This window comes from Callospermophilus lateralis, chromosome 2 (assembly GCF_048772815.1).
Source record: "Callospermophilus lateralis isolate mCalLat2 chromosome 2, mCalLat2.hap1, whole genome shotgun sequence".
NCBI lineage: Eukaryota > Metazoa > Chordata > Mammalia > Rodentia > Sciuridae > Callospermophilus > Callospermophilus lateralis.
This window is the reverse complement of record NC_135306.1, coordinates 196,358,111-196,375,787: the sequence shown is the minus strand read 5'-3', so window position 1 is coordinate 196,375,787 and position 17,677 is coordinate 196,358,111. Positions and strand designations below refer to the sequence as shown.

The 17,677-nt window shown below is 32.7% G+C and overlaps 1 protein-coding gene across 1 annotated transcript; it reads right to left on the bottom strand.

Moving 5' to 3' along the window:
* Positions 1 to 8,715: 8,715 nt before the first annotated feature.
* Positions 8,716 to 9,678, bottom strand: LOC143390479 (olfactory receptor 8J1-like). Its single transcript, XM_076842863.2, has one exon. It carries the CDS (start codon positions 9,676 to 9,678, stop codon positions 8,716 to 8,718), a length of 963 nt encoding a protein of 320 aa, XP_076698978.2.
* Positions 9,679 to 17,677: the final 7,999 nt, after the last annotated feature.

The following is a 17,677-nucleotide window of genomic DNA, read 5'->3' as shown; positions in this document are numbered from 1 at the left end:
AAAGGACAACAATAAGGACCTGATAAGATGACATCAAGTTCCCTGTGTGCCTGGTTTCACTAGAGGTTTCTCTACTAGGGGTTCTAACAGTCTACTGAGTTCACTGCTGATGTAACAGGGAATCTTGCATGGGTTTGCCTATCTCTTGTTTCTCCTACTAACAGCCAACTTCTTATGATTACCCTCACTAGACATAGTGATATACCTCCATATATTACATCTTACCTAATAGACATCTAAGCAAACTCCTCAGACCCCCCTTCCACCATCAGAAACTGTAAACCATTATGCAAAACTATTGACTATATGGTAGAAGATAACCAAACTCATCATTTCTGATTATAGTGACAAAACAGTAAATGTAAAAATAGAAGCACACTGATATATGGCTGCACGTTGGGTACATTGAGTGCTGTAATAATGATTTCTCCCTTAAAAGGGAGGTATTGATAACATGAAGGGACACCATAAGACAACAGAGCAGAATCTATAATACTTCAGATCTACATTGCAAAACAGGAAGACACACAGACGTCATGGAAAATCGAGGGAGGAAAGTGCCTCAACAATCCAAGATATTATAATAATAGAATCCATATGTAGTGCAGTAGGTGAAATGTCAGAGAAGGAGTTCAGAATATACATAACTAAAATGATTTGGGAATTAAAGAACGACCTAAGTGAGCAGATATAGGCAAAAATCGATCACTCCAACAAAGAGATAAGGGAACAAATACAGATGACCATCAATCATACCAATAAAGAGATAAGGGAGAAAATACAGGTTGCAAGAGATTACTTTAAGAAAGAGACAGAGATACTGAAAAAAAAAAAAAAAACAGAAATCCTCAAAATGAAAGAAACAATAAGCCAATTAAAAAACTCAATAGATAGCATCACCAACACACTAGAGATCACTTAAAAGACAGGACCTCACACAATGAAGACAAAATATACAATCTTGAAAATTAAGTTGACCTCACCATGAAGATGGTAAGAAACCATGAACAGTCCAAGATTATGGGATACCACCAAAAGAACAAACTTAAGATTTATTGGGATAGAGGAAGTTTCAGAGATTCAAACCAAAGAAATGTACAATCTGTTCAATGAAATAATATCAGAGAATTTCCCAAGCATGAAGAATGAATTGGAAAATCAAATAAAAGAGGCATATAGGACACCAACTGTACACAATTACAGCAGATGTACACCAAGACACATTATAAAGAAAATTCCTAGCATACAGAATATGGGGAGAATTTTGAAGGCCACAAAAAAAGAAAAAATCAGATTACCTACAAGGGAAGACCAATTTCGGATCTCAGAAGATTTTTCAACCCAGACTCTCAAAGTCAGGAAATCCTGAAACAACATATATCAAGATTCTAAAATATAATGGATGCTAACTGAGAATCTTATATCCAGTAAAATTAAGCTTCAAACTTGGTGATGAAACAAAAACCTTCCATGATAAACAAAAGCTAAAATAATTTACAGCAAGAAAGCCTGCACTAAAGAACATTCTTAGCAAACTATTCCACAAGGAGGAAATAAAAACACAATAATGAAAATCTGCAAAGGGAAAAACTACAATAAAGGAAAAGCCAACCAAAGGAGAAACCAAGTCAAGCTAAATATCTACAATAAACAAAAATGACAGGTAATACAAATCATGTCTCAATAATAACACTAAATGTTAATAACCTAAACTCTCCAATCAAAAGAGATAGGCTGGTAGACTGGATTAAAAGAAAAAAAAGGACCCAACAATATACTGCCTTCAAGAGACTCATCTCTTAGAAAAAGATGTCTACAAACTGAAGGTGAAAGGTTGAGATAAAATATACCATTCACAAGGTCTACGCAAATAAGAAGGGATTTCTGTCTTCATATCAAACAAAGAAGACTTCAAGCCAAAGTAAACCAAAAGGGATTAGGATGAACATTGCATAGTGCTTAAGGGAATTGTACATCAACAAGGCATAACAGTTATATATATATATATATATATATATATATATATATATATATATATATATATATTCCCCAAACAATAGAGCATCTATATTCATCAATCAAACTGTTCTCATGTTCAAGAGTCAAATAGACCACAACATAATAATTCTGGGTGACTTTAACACACCTCTTTCACCACTGGATAGATCCTCCAAACAAAAGCTAAATAAAGAAACTATAAAACTCAATAATTCAATCAATAACTTAGACTTAACTGACATATATAGAGTATATTATCTATCAACGAACAAATACACTTTCTTCTCAGCAGCACATGAATCCTTCTTTACAATAGACCATATATTATGCCAAAAAGCAAATCTTAATAAATATTAAAAGTAGAGATACTACTCTGCATTCTATCAGACCACAATGGAATGAAATTAGAATTCAATGATGAAATAAAAAATAAAACTACTCCAACACCTGGAGATTAACTAATATGCTATTGAATGAACAATGGTTTGCAAAAGGTATCTCAAGGAGGACATTAAGAAATTCTCAGAGGTAAATAAGAACACCAGTACTACATATTAAAATCTCTTGGACACTATGAAGGCAGTTCTAAGAGGAAAGTTCATTGCATGGAGTTCATTTCTTAAAAGAAGAAAAAGTCAACAAATAAATGACCTACCATTACATCAAAGCCCTAGGAAAAGAAGAACAAATCAACCCCCAAAGCAATAGGAGACAGGAATCATTAAAATCAGAGCTGATATCAATAAAATTGAAACAAAAGAAACAACTTTTTAAAAAAATAACAAAACAAAAAATTGGTTCTTTGAAAAAATAAATAAAATTGATAAATCATTAGCCATGCAAATGAAGAGAAGGAGAAAACCCAAGTTACTAACATCTGTGATGAAAAAGGGAATATTATGACAAACACTACAGAAATACAGAAGATAATTAGAAATCATTTTGAAAATTTTTACTCCAAAAAAATAGAAAATATCAAAGGTATTGACAATTTTCTAGAGATATATCATATACCCAAACTAAATCAGGATGATATACACACTTTAAACAGATCAGTTTCAAACAAGGAGATAGAGGAAGCCATTAGAAGCCTAACAATCAAGAAAAGGCCAGGACACAATGGATATACAACTGAGTTCTACAAGACCTTTAAAGGAGAACTAACACCAATACTTCTCAAACTATTTCAAGAAATTGAAAAAGAGGGAACACTTCAAAACACATTCTGTAAGACCAATATCACCCTGATTCCAAAACCAGACAAAGACATATCAAAGAAAGAAAACTTCAGACCAATATCTCTAATGAATTTAGATGCAAAAATTCTCAATAAAGTTCTGGCAAATCAAATACAAAAACATATCAAAAAGATTGTGCACTATGATCAAGTAGGGTTCATCCCAGTGATGCAAGATTGGTTGAATATACAGAAATCAATAAATATAATTTATCACATCAATACACTCAAAGATAAAAATCATGTGATCATCTCAATAGATGCTGAGAAAGCATTTGATAAAATACAGCATTGCTTCATGTTCAAAACGCTAGAAAAACTAGACATAACAGGAACATAACTTAACATGGTAAAGGCTATCTATGCTATGCCCCAGGCCAACATCATTCTTAATAGAAAGCATTCCCTCTAAAAACTGGAACAAGACAGGATGCCCTTTCACCACTTCTATTCAATATAGTTCTTGAATCTCTAGCGAGGGAAATCATACAGACAAAAAAAAAAAAAAAAGTTGGGGGGGGGATACAAATGAGAAAAGAAGAATTCAAATTGTCACTATTTGCAGTTGGTATGACTCTATACCTAGAAGACCCGATACATTCCAACAGTAATCTCCTAGAACTAATAAATGAATTTAGCACAGTAGCTGGATATAAAATCATCACCAAAAATCAAAAATATTTCTGTACATCAGTGACAAATCTACTGAAAATAAAACTAGGAAAACCATCCCATTTACAGTAGCCTTAAAAACAAAACAAAACAACAACAGCAAAACCCTTGGGAATAAATTTAACAAAAGAGGTGAAAGACTATAACACATTAAATAAACAAATTAAAGAATATCTTATAAGATAGAAAGATCTGCCTTGTTCTTGGATAGGCAGAATTAATCAGTGAAGTGAACAGGGAGCCTATAGAATGAGGGAAATCTTTGTTACAAACACATTAGATAGAGCAGTAATCTCTAGGATATATAAAGCACTCAAAAACCTTAACACCAAAAAATAAAATAGATAAAATAAAATAAAATAAAATAAAATAAATAACTCAATCAATAAATGGGAAAAGGAACTGAGCAGACACTTCTTGATGAAACACTCTAACAATTAGAGAAATGCAAATCAAAACTACTCCAAGATTTAATTTCACTCCAGTCAGAATGGCAGCTATCAAGAATATAAACAACAATTAGTGTTGGTGAGGATGTGGGGAAAAAGGCACACTCATACATTGCTGGTGAGACTGCAAATTGGGCAGCCAATATGGAAAGCAGTATGGCAATTCCTTGGAAAACTTGGAATAGAACCACTATTTGACCCAGCTATCCCACTCCTTGGCTTATACCCAAAGGACTTAAAAACAGAATACTAGAGGGACACAGCCATATCAATGTTTATAGCAGCACAGTTGTCAATAGTTAAATTGAGGAACCCACCCAGATGCCCTTCAGTAGATGAATGGATATAGGGAAACTTTTGTATATATACACAATGGAAGATTACTCAGCATTAAAAGAGAATAAAATCATGGCATTTCAGGTAAATGGATAAAATTGGAGAATAGAAATCTAACTGAAGCAAGCCAATCCCAAACAAAGGCCAAATGTTTTCTTTGATATGAAAATGCTTACTCATAATGACGATGGGGGAGGTGGAGCATGGGAGGAATGGAGGCACTTTAGATAGTGCAAAGGGGAAGGAGGGGAAGGGAGGAGGCAAGGGGAGTATGAATGATGGTGGAATGAGTTGGACATCATTACCCTAATTCCATGGATGAAAACATGGATGGTGTGAAAATACTTTGTGTACAATCAGTGACTTGAAAAATTGTGCTCTATATGTGTAATATGAAATGAATTGCATTCTGCCATCATTCATAACAAATTAGAATAAATAAATTATTAAAGAAAATGAAATAAAGATACAAGGTTTATTGATATTTGAGAGTTTCTGTAATAAAATACCATGCAACTACAAACAATGTAAATTTATTTTCTTACAGTTAGGAGCCTCAAAGTCTAAGATCTAGATGTCTCTGGGTTTGGTTTCTCACCTGCCACTCCTTGGCCTGCAGATGGCCACCACCTCAGCTGTGCCCTGGAGTGACTGCTCCTTGTCTGTGTTTGTGTCTGGTGCATCTCCCTCTCTGCCCTCAACTTCTTTTATTATAAAGGAACCACATGTATTGGATTAGGGCTCAGGTTAAGGATTTCTCTTTAACTCAATTGCCTCTTGAAAAATTAACTTTCAAATATTGTCCCCTTCTCAGTACTGGTATTTAGGGTTTTCTACTAATTTATGCAAATTTGGGGCAGACTATATTCTTCCCATTATCAAAGGGATTAATAAATAATTTAAAATAGAAGGGGGCTTTGCTAGCACAATGATGATACTCTAAGAGGGAATGAAAAACATAAGTCTTTCAAATCTCTCATCTCAGGCAGAAGAAAAAAAAAAAAAAAAAAAGTAAAGACAGACATCTTCATGAGTAAACCTGCTCATCCTGTTCTGAAGAGTATTATAGTTATTAAAATAGAGAAAAAATCTTCATAATATCATTATTCAATTCATCCAAACACTGGAAACTAAATATATACTTCGGAAATTTATTTAGTAAAATATAGTCACGCATAGTGAATATTCTTTTAAAAATATCATGTTTTACTACATAATCTCATTTTTATGTGAAATCTGAAAACAAATTAAACTCACAAAGTGTGGATTGGTGGTCTCAAGGTATAGGGGTGGGAGAATTTGAATATTTTGAACAAAGAGGTAAAATCTTCAGTTATAGGGGATAATTAAATCTGTAGAGCTAATGTCCAGCATGGTGGCTGTACATAAGTTTACTCAGCCCAATACTTGACATTAAGCTAATAGCAGATACTAAATTTTCTTGCCATACTACCTGAAAAAGTTAGCTATATGAGGTGACAGATATGCAGAAAAGACTGATCATCATAAACACGGCTTACACTTTACATATATACTATTTTTTTTATGTTTATCTCTTAGTTGTAGGTGGACACAATAACTTTATTTGTATGTATCCGGAGAATCAAACCCAGTGCCTCACACTAGGCAAACATTCTACCACTGAGCCACAATCCCAGCCCAATAATAACTAAAACATCTGAAAAAATAAATAAAAGTGTCATATTCTATTGCTTTCTGTTGACATACTAATTATATGGGTAACATTTGAAAAATGTTATTTTTGTTCTAACTCAGAGATTTTATCCTTTTAAATGTTTCCTGAAGTCTTTTTGTCATACATTTTCCCATATCTCAAACCAAAATTGCTTATGTTTCTCTTCAGAGATTAGTTGGCTTGTTCTAGAACATTATCTAAAAGGAATAACCAGAAAACTGTGTGATTAATGCTATTGAAGCTTAGGCATTTGTTGCCTATATGGGAGTTCATTTTATTCTGTCAATGAGTGGTATGTTATTTATCCACATGCAATAGTTTAATTTTTATTTGTTGATGAACAGTTATTTTTTTCTTTTAAATTATTTTATACACAACATCAGTAACATGAGTGTACATATATTTTTTCTAGACATATTGTCATTCTCTGTAGGTAAAAATCCATGAGGGTAATCCCTGGAACATAAGTTAGTTGCATAATTAACTTTATATAATATTGTCTACCTGTTTAATCAAAGAAAAGTATTAATGCATGCCAATTAGCAAAGTAAGATAACTTCAGGAATGAGAGGTAGTAACTGATAATTAGTAGTAGCTTGAAACTGGGTCCTTGGATAACAGGGGATTTTTAATTTCACTTCAAAAATGTGTCCAGGAAAGATGTTCTCACTGTTATTGTTATTTCATTTTCCACATCACAAAGGATGTTGGGGACTCTTTGTCATGAGCTTAATGATAATTAATATTTATAGTTAGATTTATGTTTTTTTTAATTTTTGTTATATTATCTCTTTTTATTCTTGAATTATAGGTGATAAATATATATGTTGCTAAATATATATGAATGTTTTTATGTATATATACAAGCATATCTTAATGTCATTGAAATACATGAAATTCTAAAGACATATGTGTGAATATGTATACATAATACATACACATACTATATTTATATGTATTACAAACATATTAAGATGGAAATATAATACAAAATAAAATGTAAGTCAGTGTGGGACTAAGAAAGATAAGCCAATTAACTCACAATCACACCCTACAACAAACATTTCTCCTGTTATTTTTTTTCTAAACCAGAGGAAGAAAGACTTTGTAAAAAAAGATAGACTGGTTATGTTAACTTTAATACAACTCTGAATATATATTAATTATAACATTCCTATGTCTCAGAGTCTAATTTTCTTAAAGCATTACAGTGTTTTTGTTGTAATTGTTCTGACTAAATATTTAGTAATAATATTAAAAAAAACTCATTGTCAAAACATGATTATGAGTAAAGAGAATATAGGCATAAAATCTTATCATATGTTTTCCAGTTTAATTCTTTGATGTTTGCCAAAATTTATTCTTACAGACCTATACAGGAATGTTTATGAAGCTTTTAAAATATGTCTTTATGGCCAGTAACTTATGATTCCACTTCGATAATTCTCAAATATACCCTGGTTGTCTACCACATATTTAAAGTTGTATACAACAGATTTTGGTGTATGCTTACAGATCAAGGAGTTTCCAAATTAAAGCAAAATCATTGATGAATTTATTTTTTTCCTCTAATGATGTGAGGAATGTAGATGAAGATAACCCATTAAAGTCCAGTAATACCACAGTAAAAGATATTAATTTCACAAAATATAAAAGAATATATTCAGAACAAAGAAAAAGAAAAAAATTAAAGAATGTATCAAGCATATAAATCAAATTTGCATGAAATTATATTGTATGTTGGGATTTACTTTTAAAATTGTACATAACATTACTTGGAAGCATTAAATGCTACCTATTAGTAGAATTCAGTTATTCATTACAAATACATTAAGAAAGAGACAGAGAGTTTTAAATAAAAATATCAGTTCAATTTTGATAACTTATATAAAAATTGCATTATTTATCTGTAATTAAAGTTTGTCAAGGTGCAGTGATCTATTTATATCAATTATACTCAGAAGAAACAACAACAAAAGCCAAGAACAAAAATGATCAGCTTTATTCCTCTTTTCCATATGCCTTTACTCACCTTAAATTTGTTTAAGTTTTTGGAACATATATCTGCCTGGCCTCTGCAGAACTTTCATTTATTTATTTATTTTTTCACACTGGTGACCAGCTCACTTGCAGGCAGAGTTATGGAATAGTATCTGTGTTTCTATGTTACCTTTACAACTTAATAACTTACAGTTTATTTTTTAATTTAATAACCTTTGTATCCTAGATCCCAAACCCTCTTTTTTTCCCCTAGAAACACCTTTAAATTGTCAGCTCAATTACATAACTAAAATTACTAAGGTAATCATATCTTTCTCTTTATTTACCTACAAGTTCATAAACTTCATTGTTTTAAGGGACCTACATGGATTCGTCATGAATCTCCTTAAGGCAGCCTTCACATCCTTGTTCCTCAGGCTGTAGATCATGGGGTTCAGCATGGGGATCACCAGGGTGTAAAACACAGATGCCATTTTATCAGTATCCAGGGAATGGCTGGTTCGAGGTTGCAAATACATGAACAGCAGAGTCCCATAGAAAACTGTGACTGCCATCATATGTGAAGCACAGGTGGAAAAGGCTTTTTTCCTTCCCTCTGATGAATTTATTCTTATAATAGACAAAACAATGTTGAAATAAGACACTAGAACTATTGTCATAGAAAAAAACATATTTGTTGATGCAGATACAAAGATTATTGTTTCTGGAATGTAAATATCAGAGCAGGACAGTGCTAACAGAGGGACACTGTCACAGTAAAAATGATTGATGACATTGGAAGCACAGTAAGACTCAGAGAATACCAAATATGAAACAACAATAGCTGTGGAAAAGCTATACAGGTAGGTGAGTGAAACCAGCAGTTTGCAAGTCCGGCGAGATACCACCACCATGTAGAGCAGGGGATTGCAAATAGCCATGTAGCGGTCATAGCCCATCACTGCCAGCATGAACACCTCAGCTATGATAAAAACGAGGAATGCTCCCAGTTGGGTGGCACATTCATAGTATGAAGTGGTTTTCTTACTTACTAAGAAGTTGACCAGCATTTTAGGGGCAATGACAGTAGAGTTGTTAAAATTTATAATAGCCAGGTGTCGGAGGAAAAAGTACATGGGGGTCTGAAGTTGAGAGTCAACACTGGTGAGGGTGATGATGCCCAGGTTCCCCATGACTGTCAGCCCATAGATGAGCAGGAAGACAAGAAAGAGAGGAATCTGCAACTCTGGAAGTTCTGAGACTCCTGTGAGAATGAACTCAGTCACCTGAGTGAGATTTCCAGGAGCCATGAGTTCAGTGGAAATCAGCTGTTTATAGAATAATAATAATAATAAAATAGTTACAAGGTTAATTATTTTTTATAAGCTTATTATATATAATGACAATTCCTTGGGTGAGATTTCCTTAAATTATGTGTTAGTCTTGCTCATTGATTAAATATTTGTAATCATATGGAAAGTTAAAGTACGAAAAATTATAAGGTGGTCCAGGATCTTGGGACATTTTGAGGGTTTACTTCTTTGACCCCTAAAGCAATTAATATTGTCCTTTGCTTGCAAACACTGGAAGCCATAATTCATATCATGCCTTTTTCATTGAGTAGGAGAGAGCCACCAGGAATTATAACAATAAAATAAATCAATGATTCTTTGTAATCTCTTGTTCTAATACTTCTTTTTTTTTTTTCTCTTTCCTTAGAACAGATGATTCTAGGCCCTATCCTTTCCTATTCTGTGTATTCTGTTTTTTCAATTACCATATTCAATTATTTAAGTCTCTTAACTATTTTGTTTTCATTTTCCATTTTATTAACTCAGACAAAATATCTAGAGATATCACCTAAAACCTACTTTTTAGATGACAAGTTTCCCTTTTCAATCTTTAACAAAAACGTAACAGTGACAATTTTACCTTTTTGTAACTTGTTGACATGATGATTTACTGGGTATTTCTTCCTACCTTTCCCTTCTCATTATTCTTGTTTTGTTTTTTTTGTTCCAGAAATTGTTTAATTCCTCCCATTCTTTCCACTTTTTAATTTTTATCATCATTTTTATTTATTACATTAACAACATTTTTTTATAATTTAAAAATTATAATATTTTATAATTTAAAAATTATGCTATTAATTTTAGTTAAACCCTTTAATTGACCTTTTTCACAATTTGACAGCTATAGTGGTCATAGTTAATATTCTCATTCTATGTACTTGCTCTGATCGTTGCAGTGAATATATCTGCTATGGAATAACACGCTATTTCATATTATTAAATGTTTTCCTAGATTGTGTATCTTAAGAATGATCACCCGAAGTAAACCAATTTAGATTCTCTTTCCTGTCCCTACTGACAATTGCGTAATGTAAAACAGTAAGACCAGTCATGTGTTCTTACCTAAAGACTTGAAGTTAAGTTCCTGAGAGTAAAGTTTATATTTTGGTAAATATCTAAGCAGTAAAAACCTGGAACTCTTGACATTTTCTCTTCCTCTAAAACATATAGGAAAAAAAAGGTAAAAAGAGAGAATTATTATGCATTGAAATAAATGAAATGATAAGACAAAGAATCAGAAAAATAAAACCATAATGCTAGGTTCGTTGTATTGTTTCCTTATTTATTTATTAACCACATATTGATTGAAATTCTACTCTGTTCCAGACAACTTTGAAAACTCAGATAATTACTTGCCCTTCACTTCATGGATTTCTTATTCTAATTACAGGAAACAGACAAAAAATTGTCAAATAAGTCAGATCCAGTGGCACATGCCTGAAATCCCAGAAGCTTGGGAGGCTGAGGCAGGAGGAAAGCCAGGTAGCCCCAGTCTCAAAAGTAAAAAAAAAAAAAAAAAAAAAAAACATAAAAAAGGGATGGGAATGCCGCCAATGATTAAGCATCCTTGGTTGAATCACCAATACTAAAAAAAAAAAGTCAAATATTGAAAGAAAATAAATGTAGCTAGAGTGTAATAAGTGTAAGTGTAATGAGAAAATTAAACAGAGCACAAAGATTATTTAGGTAAGCTAGGAGCATGTAAATGTAGCTACTTAGCATTCACAGGTCCTGGGTTTGAACTCCAACACTTACAAAAAAATTAAAAAGTTGATATAACTTGGGAGAACAATTTCACAAGAGAGATTAACAGATAGTCTTCCAAGGTCACTTTGAAATTGAAAACTAAAAACATAAACAATCAGAAGTAATCAGCTGTTCTGTGAAAGCAAAGGAAGAACAATTTTTAAGAATCCAGGCAACTTGGAATATGTACAATGGAGTAGAAAATAACTTAGAGAACTCAGATAATACATTTTTATATATTAAGATTTTAAGTCTATTTTACACTATTGAGAAATTTTATGATAGGTGAAAAATGTGATAAGATTTAAGTTTTAAGAATATTATTCAGACTGTTATGAAGATAATGAATTGTAGTGATTTGAAAACACAAACGATGGAGCCGAATTGAAATTCAAAGACACAAAGTAGAGCGATGCTATTTTCAAGATGCTGACTGAGCCAAGAAGGAGAAGCAGGAGACAGAGGTTAGTACATTAACATGGTACTCTCAAAATAAATCTTACAAGGAATTATGTAGGAGATATATAAGGGAAAGACAGAGGTATGTCAGGTATGCCTTGAATATAAAAGAACAGAGTAATCAAAGTGATGCTTCCCATATTGTATGTAGTACTTGTTCATAAAATATTAACAATCATTTAAACATGTTAATATTTATGTCTAGAGCACACTGGAACAGTTAATTTCACAAGCGTTTGAGAAACTTCAGTCTAAATCATGACAGTATATATATATATATATTTTTTTTTTCTATCTTAAAATTTTTATTGAAATAGTAAACAGAAATCTTAACAAGTTTCTTGTTTAATCTTCCTCATTTTCCACTGAAGACCAACCTTCTCACAAGTGCCACTGCTCAAATGGAAGTCTTTTTGTTTTCTTTTTGTCTAATGAAACAAAGTCATTTTTTAATACGGTTGTACTAAAATTTTAGAAGATTTATTTTTCTGTAAGATATAAGATTTATGTAAATATGTTCGATTATTGCATTGTTACTGTGCTATGATTCTATGTTTAATTTCTTGTGTGTTATCAGATTTAACTGTTAATTTTTTTCTGACAAAATTTGTTGTCTGTAGTTATGCCTCAAGGAGGGGCATGATTTTGACTTTGAGTAATTATGCATCTACTTTCTTTATGAGACATGATGCCAGTTTTAATTTGGAAATATGTATAAATGTATCCTACTTGACATCCTGTATTTCTGAAAACAGTTACAAATATAAAAACTAAATATTAGGGTTAGTACTGTATATTTTTTAAAATTTTATGGAATTCACGGTATCTTCCAAAATCAAAGTGAAGTGGCTTATTTTGAGCCATGGTTTGAATGTCTTTATGATCCTTATGGAAAAATAAAATGAATATTTTTTACTCACCTCTTATGAGAATCTGCTTCAAGTTTGAGTTTCTGGACTACAGCAATGAGAATCCATGTGTTCTATGTACCCTGGACCATACCTCTGAGGCACAGGTGGCGCTGGGATCCACATATTTCCTATTACATCTTCAGGGAATATGCCACCTAGGATTGGTTCCTTAACAGGGCTCTCCTCCAGGAATTCTCTATATACTTATTCCGGATTCTTTGTAGCAGTCTGAACCATAGGCTGTCAATTCCATAATATCTAGGGGATACAGTGATTAAAGTGTGTTTGTCAAATCTCATCTGCAGATAGAGATTCATTATTGCAAAAATAGAATATATAGGAGCAGGAACTGCTCCTAATCAATCAAATTACAACAATCTATATCTGTAGGAGGCTTTTTATTATGCCACCATCTCTGTTGGGCTTTTATCCCTTATACTTCAACAATATAATTGACAACATACTTATTTCCTGGAAATTTATCAGTGTATGTTAAAAGAAGGACTTCCATTTCCCAAAGTGTTCTTCATTTAATAAAATTATTTCTTTAATCTTTCCTTTACATTTGCATTTCAGGTGATAAAATAGAGTAGACAAATCCTAGAGAAGAGTCAACCACAGTATTTTAAAGCAAAGTTGTCTGTTTGAAAATGATTATAAATTTCCTAATGTAGAAATGGAGTTTTTAAAATAATGCATATTTTAAATATGTGTATTTCATGCATGTACTGTCTAATGGAAATATTTAGAAACTGGTGCCCAGTGGAGAAATTTTCTTCTTTGGGGGTTAACCCCCCTTTGAGCATATATACGTACACATACACAGAGACACACACACTCACATGCACATACTACACAGGATTGTCCTGTAGACTTTACTTAGAAGTGGTGAACTCGGTAGACTGTTAGCACCCCTACTAGAGAAACCTCTAGTGAAACCAGGCACTTGATCTTTTTGTAAATGCATGCCCACTGCACAATAATGCATACTTTATAAGAACATAAGGAACAAGCACATCCACAGTAAAGGCTTGAGGTGCTTACAAGATGGTGCTAGTTGGGAATGGGTACAAAAATAAAGATAGAATAGATCCTGCCTGCCTCACACCACCGTGGCCCTTTGTCCTGGAGTTCCAGGGAGGAGCCACTCTGTGCCTGCATGAAAAGCCACGTGCTTGGGTTCCTTATTCACCAAAGCATGGCTCCAAAACCCAACCTCAAGGAACATAGAGGCCTGAGGCTATCATGACCACGAAACTGATAGAGCACAGCTTCTATCAAAGGACAACAATAAGGACCTGGTACGATAACACCAAGGTCCCTGTGTGCCTGGTTTCACTAGAGGTTTCTCTAGTAGGGGTGCTAACAGTCTACCGAGTTCACTGCTGACATAACAGTGAGTCTTGCATGGGGTTGCCTATCTCTTGTTTCTCCTACTAACAGCCAACTTCTTATGATTACCCTCTCACTAGACATATAGTCTAACACCTCCATATTATCACATCTTACCTCATAAACATCTCAGCCAACCCCACAGACACCCCTTCCAATATCAGAAACTGTAAATCATTATGCAAACCTATTGACTATATGGTAGAAGATAACCAAACTCATCATTTCTGATTATAGGGACAAAACAGTAAATGTAAAAATAGAAGCACACTGATATATGGCTGCACGTTGGGTACATTGAGTGCTGTAATATTGATCTCTTCCTTAAAAATGAGGTATTGATAACATGTAGGGACACCATAAGACAACAGAGCAGAATCTATAATACTTCAGATCTACATTGCAAAACAGGAAGACACACAGACGTCATGGAAAATCGAGGGAGGAAAGTGCCTCAACAATCCAAGATATTATAATAATAGAATCCATATGTAGTGCAGTAGGTGAAATGTCAGAGGAGGAGTTCAGAATATACCTAACTAAAATGATTTGGGAATTAAAGAACGACCTAAGTGAGCAGATACAGGCAAAAATCGATCACTCCAACAAAGAGATAAGGGAACAAATACAGATGACCATCAATCATACCAATAAAGAGATAAGGGAGCAAATACAGGTTGCAAGAGATTACTTCAAGAAAGAGACAGAGATACTGAAAAGGAAAAAAAAACACAACAGAAATCCTCAAAATGAAAGAAACAATAAGTCAATTAAAAAAACTCAATAGATAGCATCACCAACACACTAGAGATCACTTAAAAGACAGGACCTCACACAATGAAGACAAAATATACAATCTTGAAAATTAAGTTGACCTCACCATGAAGATGGTAAGAAACCATGAACAGTCCAAGAATTATGGGATACCACCAAAAGAACAAACTTAAGATTTATTGGGATAGAGGAAGTTTCAGAGATTCAAACCAAAGAAATGTACAGTCTCTTCAATGAAATAATATCAGAGAATTTCCCAAGCATGAAGAATGAATTGGAAAATCAAATAAAAGAGGCATATAGGACACCAAATGTACACAATTACAGCAGATGTACACCAAGACACATTATAAAGAAAATTCCTAGCATACAGAATATGGGGAGAATTTTGAAAACCACAAAAAAAGAAAAATCAGATTACCTACAAGGGAAGACCAATTTCGGATCTCAGAAGATTTTTCAACCCAGACTCGCAAAGTCAGGAAATCCTGAAACAACATATACCAAGCTTCTAAAATATAATGGATGCCAACTGAGAATCTTATATCCAGCAAAATTAAGCTTCAAACTTGGTGATGAAACAAAAGCCTTCCATAATAAACAAAAGCTAAAATAATTTACCCCAAGAAAGCCTGCACTAAAGAACATTCTTAGCAAACTATTCCACAAGGAGGAAATAAAAACACAATAATGAAAATCTGCAAATGGAAAAACTACAATAAAGGAAAAGCCAACCAAAGGAGAAACCAAGTCAAGCTAAATATCTGCAATAGACAAAAATGACAGGTAATACAAATCATGTCTCAATAATAACCCTAAATGTTAATAACCTGAACTCTCCAATCAAAAGAGATAGGCTGGTAGATTGGATTAAAAAAAAAAAGGACCCAACAATATGCTGCCTTCAAGAGAACCATCTCTTAGTAAAAGATGTCCACAAACTGAAGGTGAAAGGTTGAGATAAAATATGCCATTCACAAAGTCTACACAAATAAGAAGGGATTTCTATCCTCATATCAAATAAAGAAGACTTCAAGCCAAAGTAAATCAAAAGGGATTAGGATGAACATTTCATAGTGCTTAAGGAAATCATACATCAAAAAGACATAACAGTTATAAATATATATATATATATATATATATATACATATATATATATATATATCCCCCAAAATGAATAATTCTGGAATTCTGGGTGACTTTAACACACCTCTTTCACTACTGGTCCTCCAAACAAAAGCTAAATAAAGAATCTATAAAACTCAATAATTCAATCAATAACTTAGACTTAGCTGACATATATAGAGTATATTATCTATCAACGAACAAATACACTTTCTTCTCAGCAGCACATGGATCCTTCTTTACAATAGACCATATATTATGCCAAAAAGCAAATCTTAATAAATATTAAAAGTAGAGATACTACTCTGCATTCTATCAGACCACAATTCAATGAAATTAGAATTCAATGATGAAATAAAAAATAAAACTACTCCAACACCTGGAGACTAACTAATATGCTATTGAGTGAACAATGGTTTGCAAAAGATATCTCAAGGAGGACATTAAGAAATTCTCAGAGGTAAATAAGAACACCAGTACTACATATTAAAATCTCTGGGACACTATGAAGGCAGTTCTAAGAGGAAAGTTCATTGCATGGAGTTCATTTCTTAAAAGAAGAAAAAGTCAACAAATAAATGACCTACCATTACATCAAAGCCCTAGGAAAAGAAGAACAAATCAACCCCCAAAGCAATAGGAGACAGGAAATAATTAAAATCAGAGCTGATATCAATAAAATTGAAACAAAAGAAACAATTTTTTAAAAAAATAACAAAACAAAAAATTGGTTCTTTGAATAAATAAATAAAATTGATAAATCATTAGCCATGCAAATGAAGAGAAGGAGAAAACCCAAGTTACTAACATCTGTGATGAAAAAGGAAATATTATGACAAACACTACAGAAATACAGAAGATAATTAAAAATTATTTTGAAAATTTTTACTCCAAAAAATAGAAAATATCAAAGGCATCAACAATTTTCTTGAGATATATGATATACCCAAACTAAATCAGGATGATATACACAATTTAAACAGATCCGTTTCAAGCAAGGAGATAGAGGAAGACATCAGAAGCCTAACAACCAAGAAAAGCCCAGGACCTTATGGATATACAACTGAGTTTCACAAGACCTTTAAAGGAGTAATAACACCAATACTTCTCAAACTATTTCATGAAATTGAAAAAGAGGGAACACTTCAAAACACATTCTATAAGACCAATATCACCCTGATTCCAAAACCAGACAAAGACATATCAAAGAAAGAAAACTTCAGACCAATATCTCTAATGAATTTAGATGCAAAAATTCTCAATAACATTCTGGCAAATCAAATACAAAAACATACAAAAGATTGTGCACTATGATCAAGTAGGGTTCATCTCAGTGATGCAAGGTTGGTTGAATATACAAAAATCAATAAATATAATTCATCATATCAATACACTCAAAGATAAAAATCACAAGATCATCTCAATAGATGCTGAGAAAGCATTTGATAAAATGCAGCATTGCTTCATGTTCAAAATGCTAGAAAAACTAGATATTACAGGAACATAACTTAACATTGAAAAGGCTATCTATGCTATGCCCCAGGCCAACA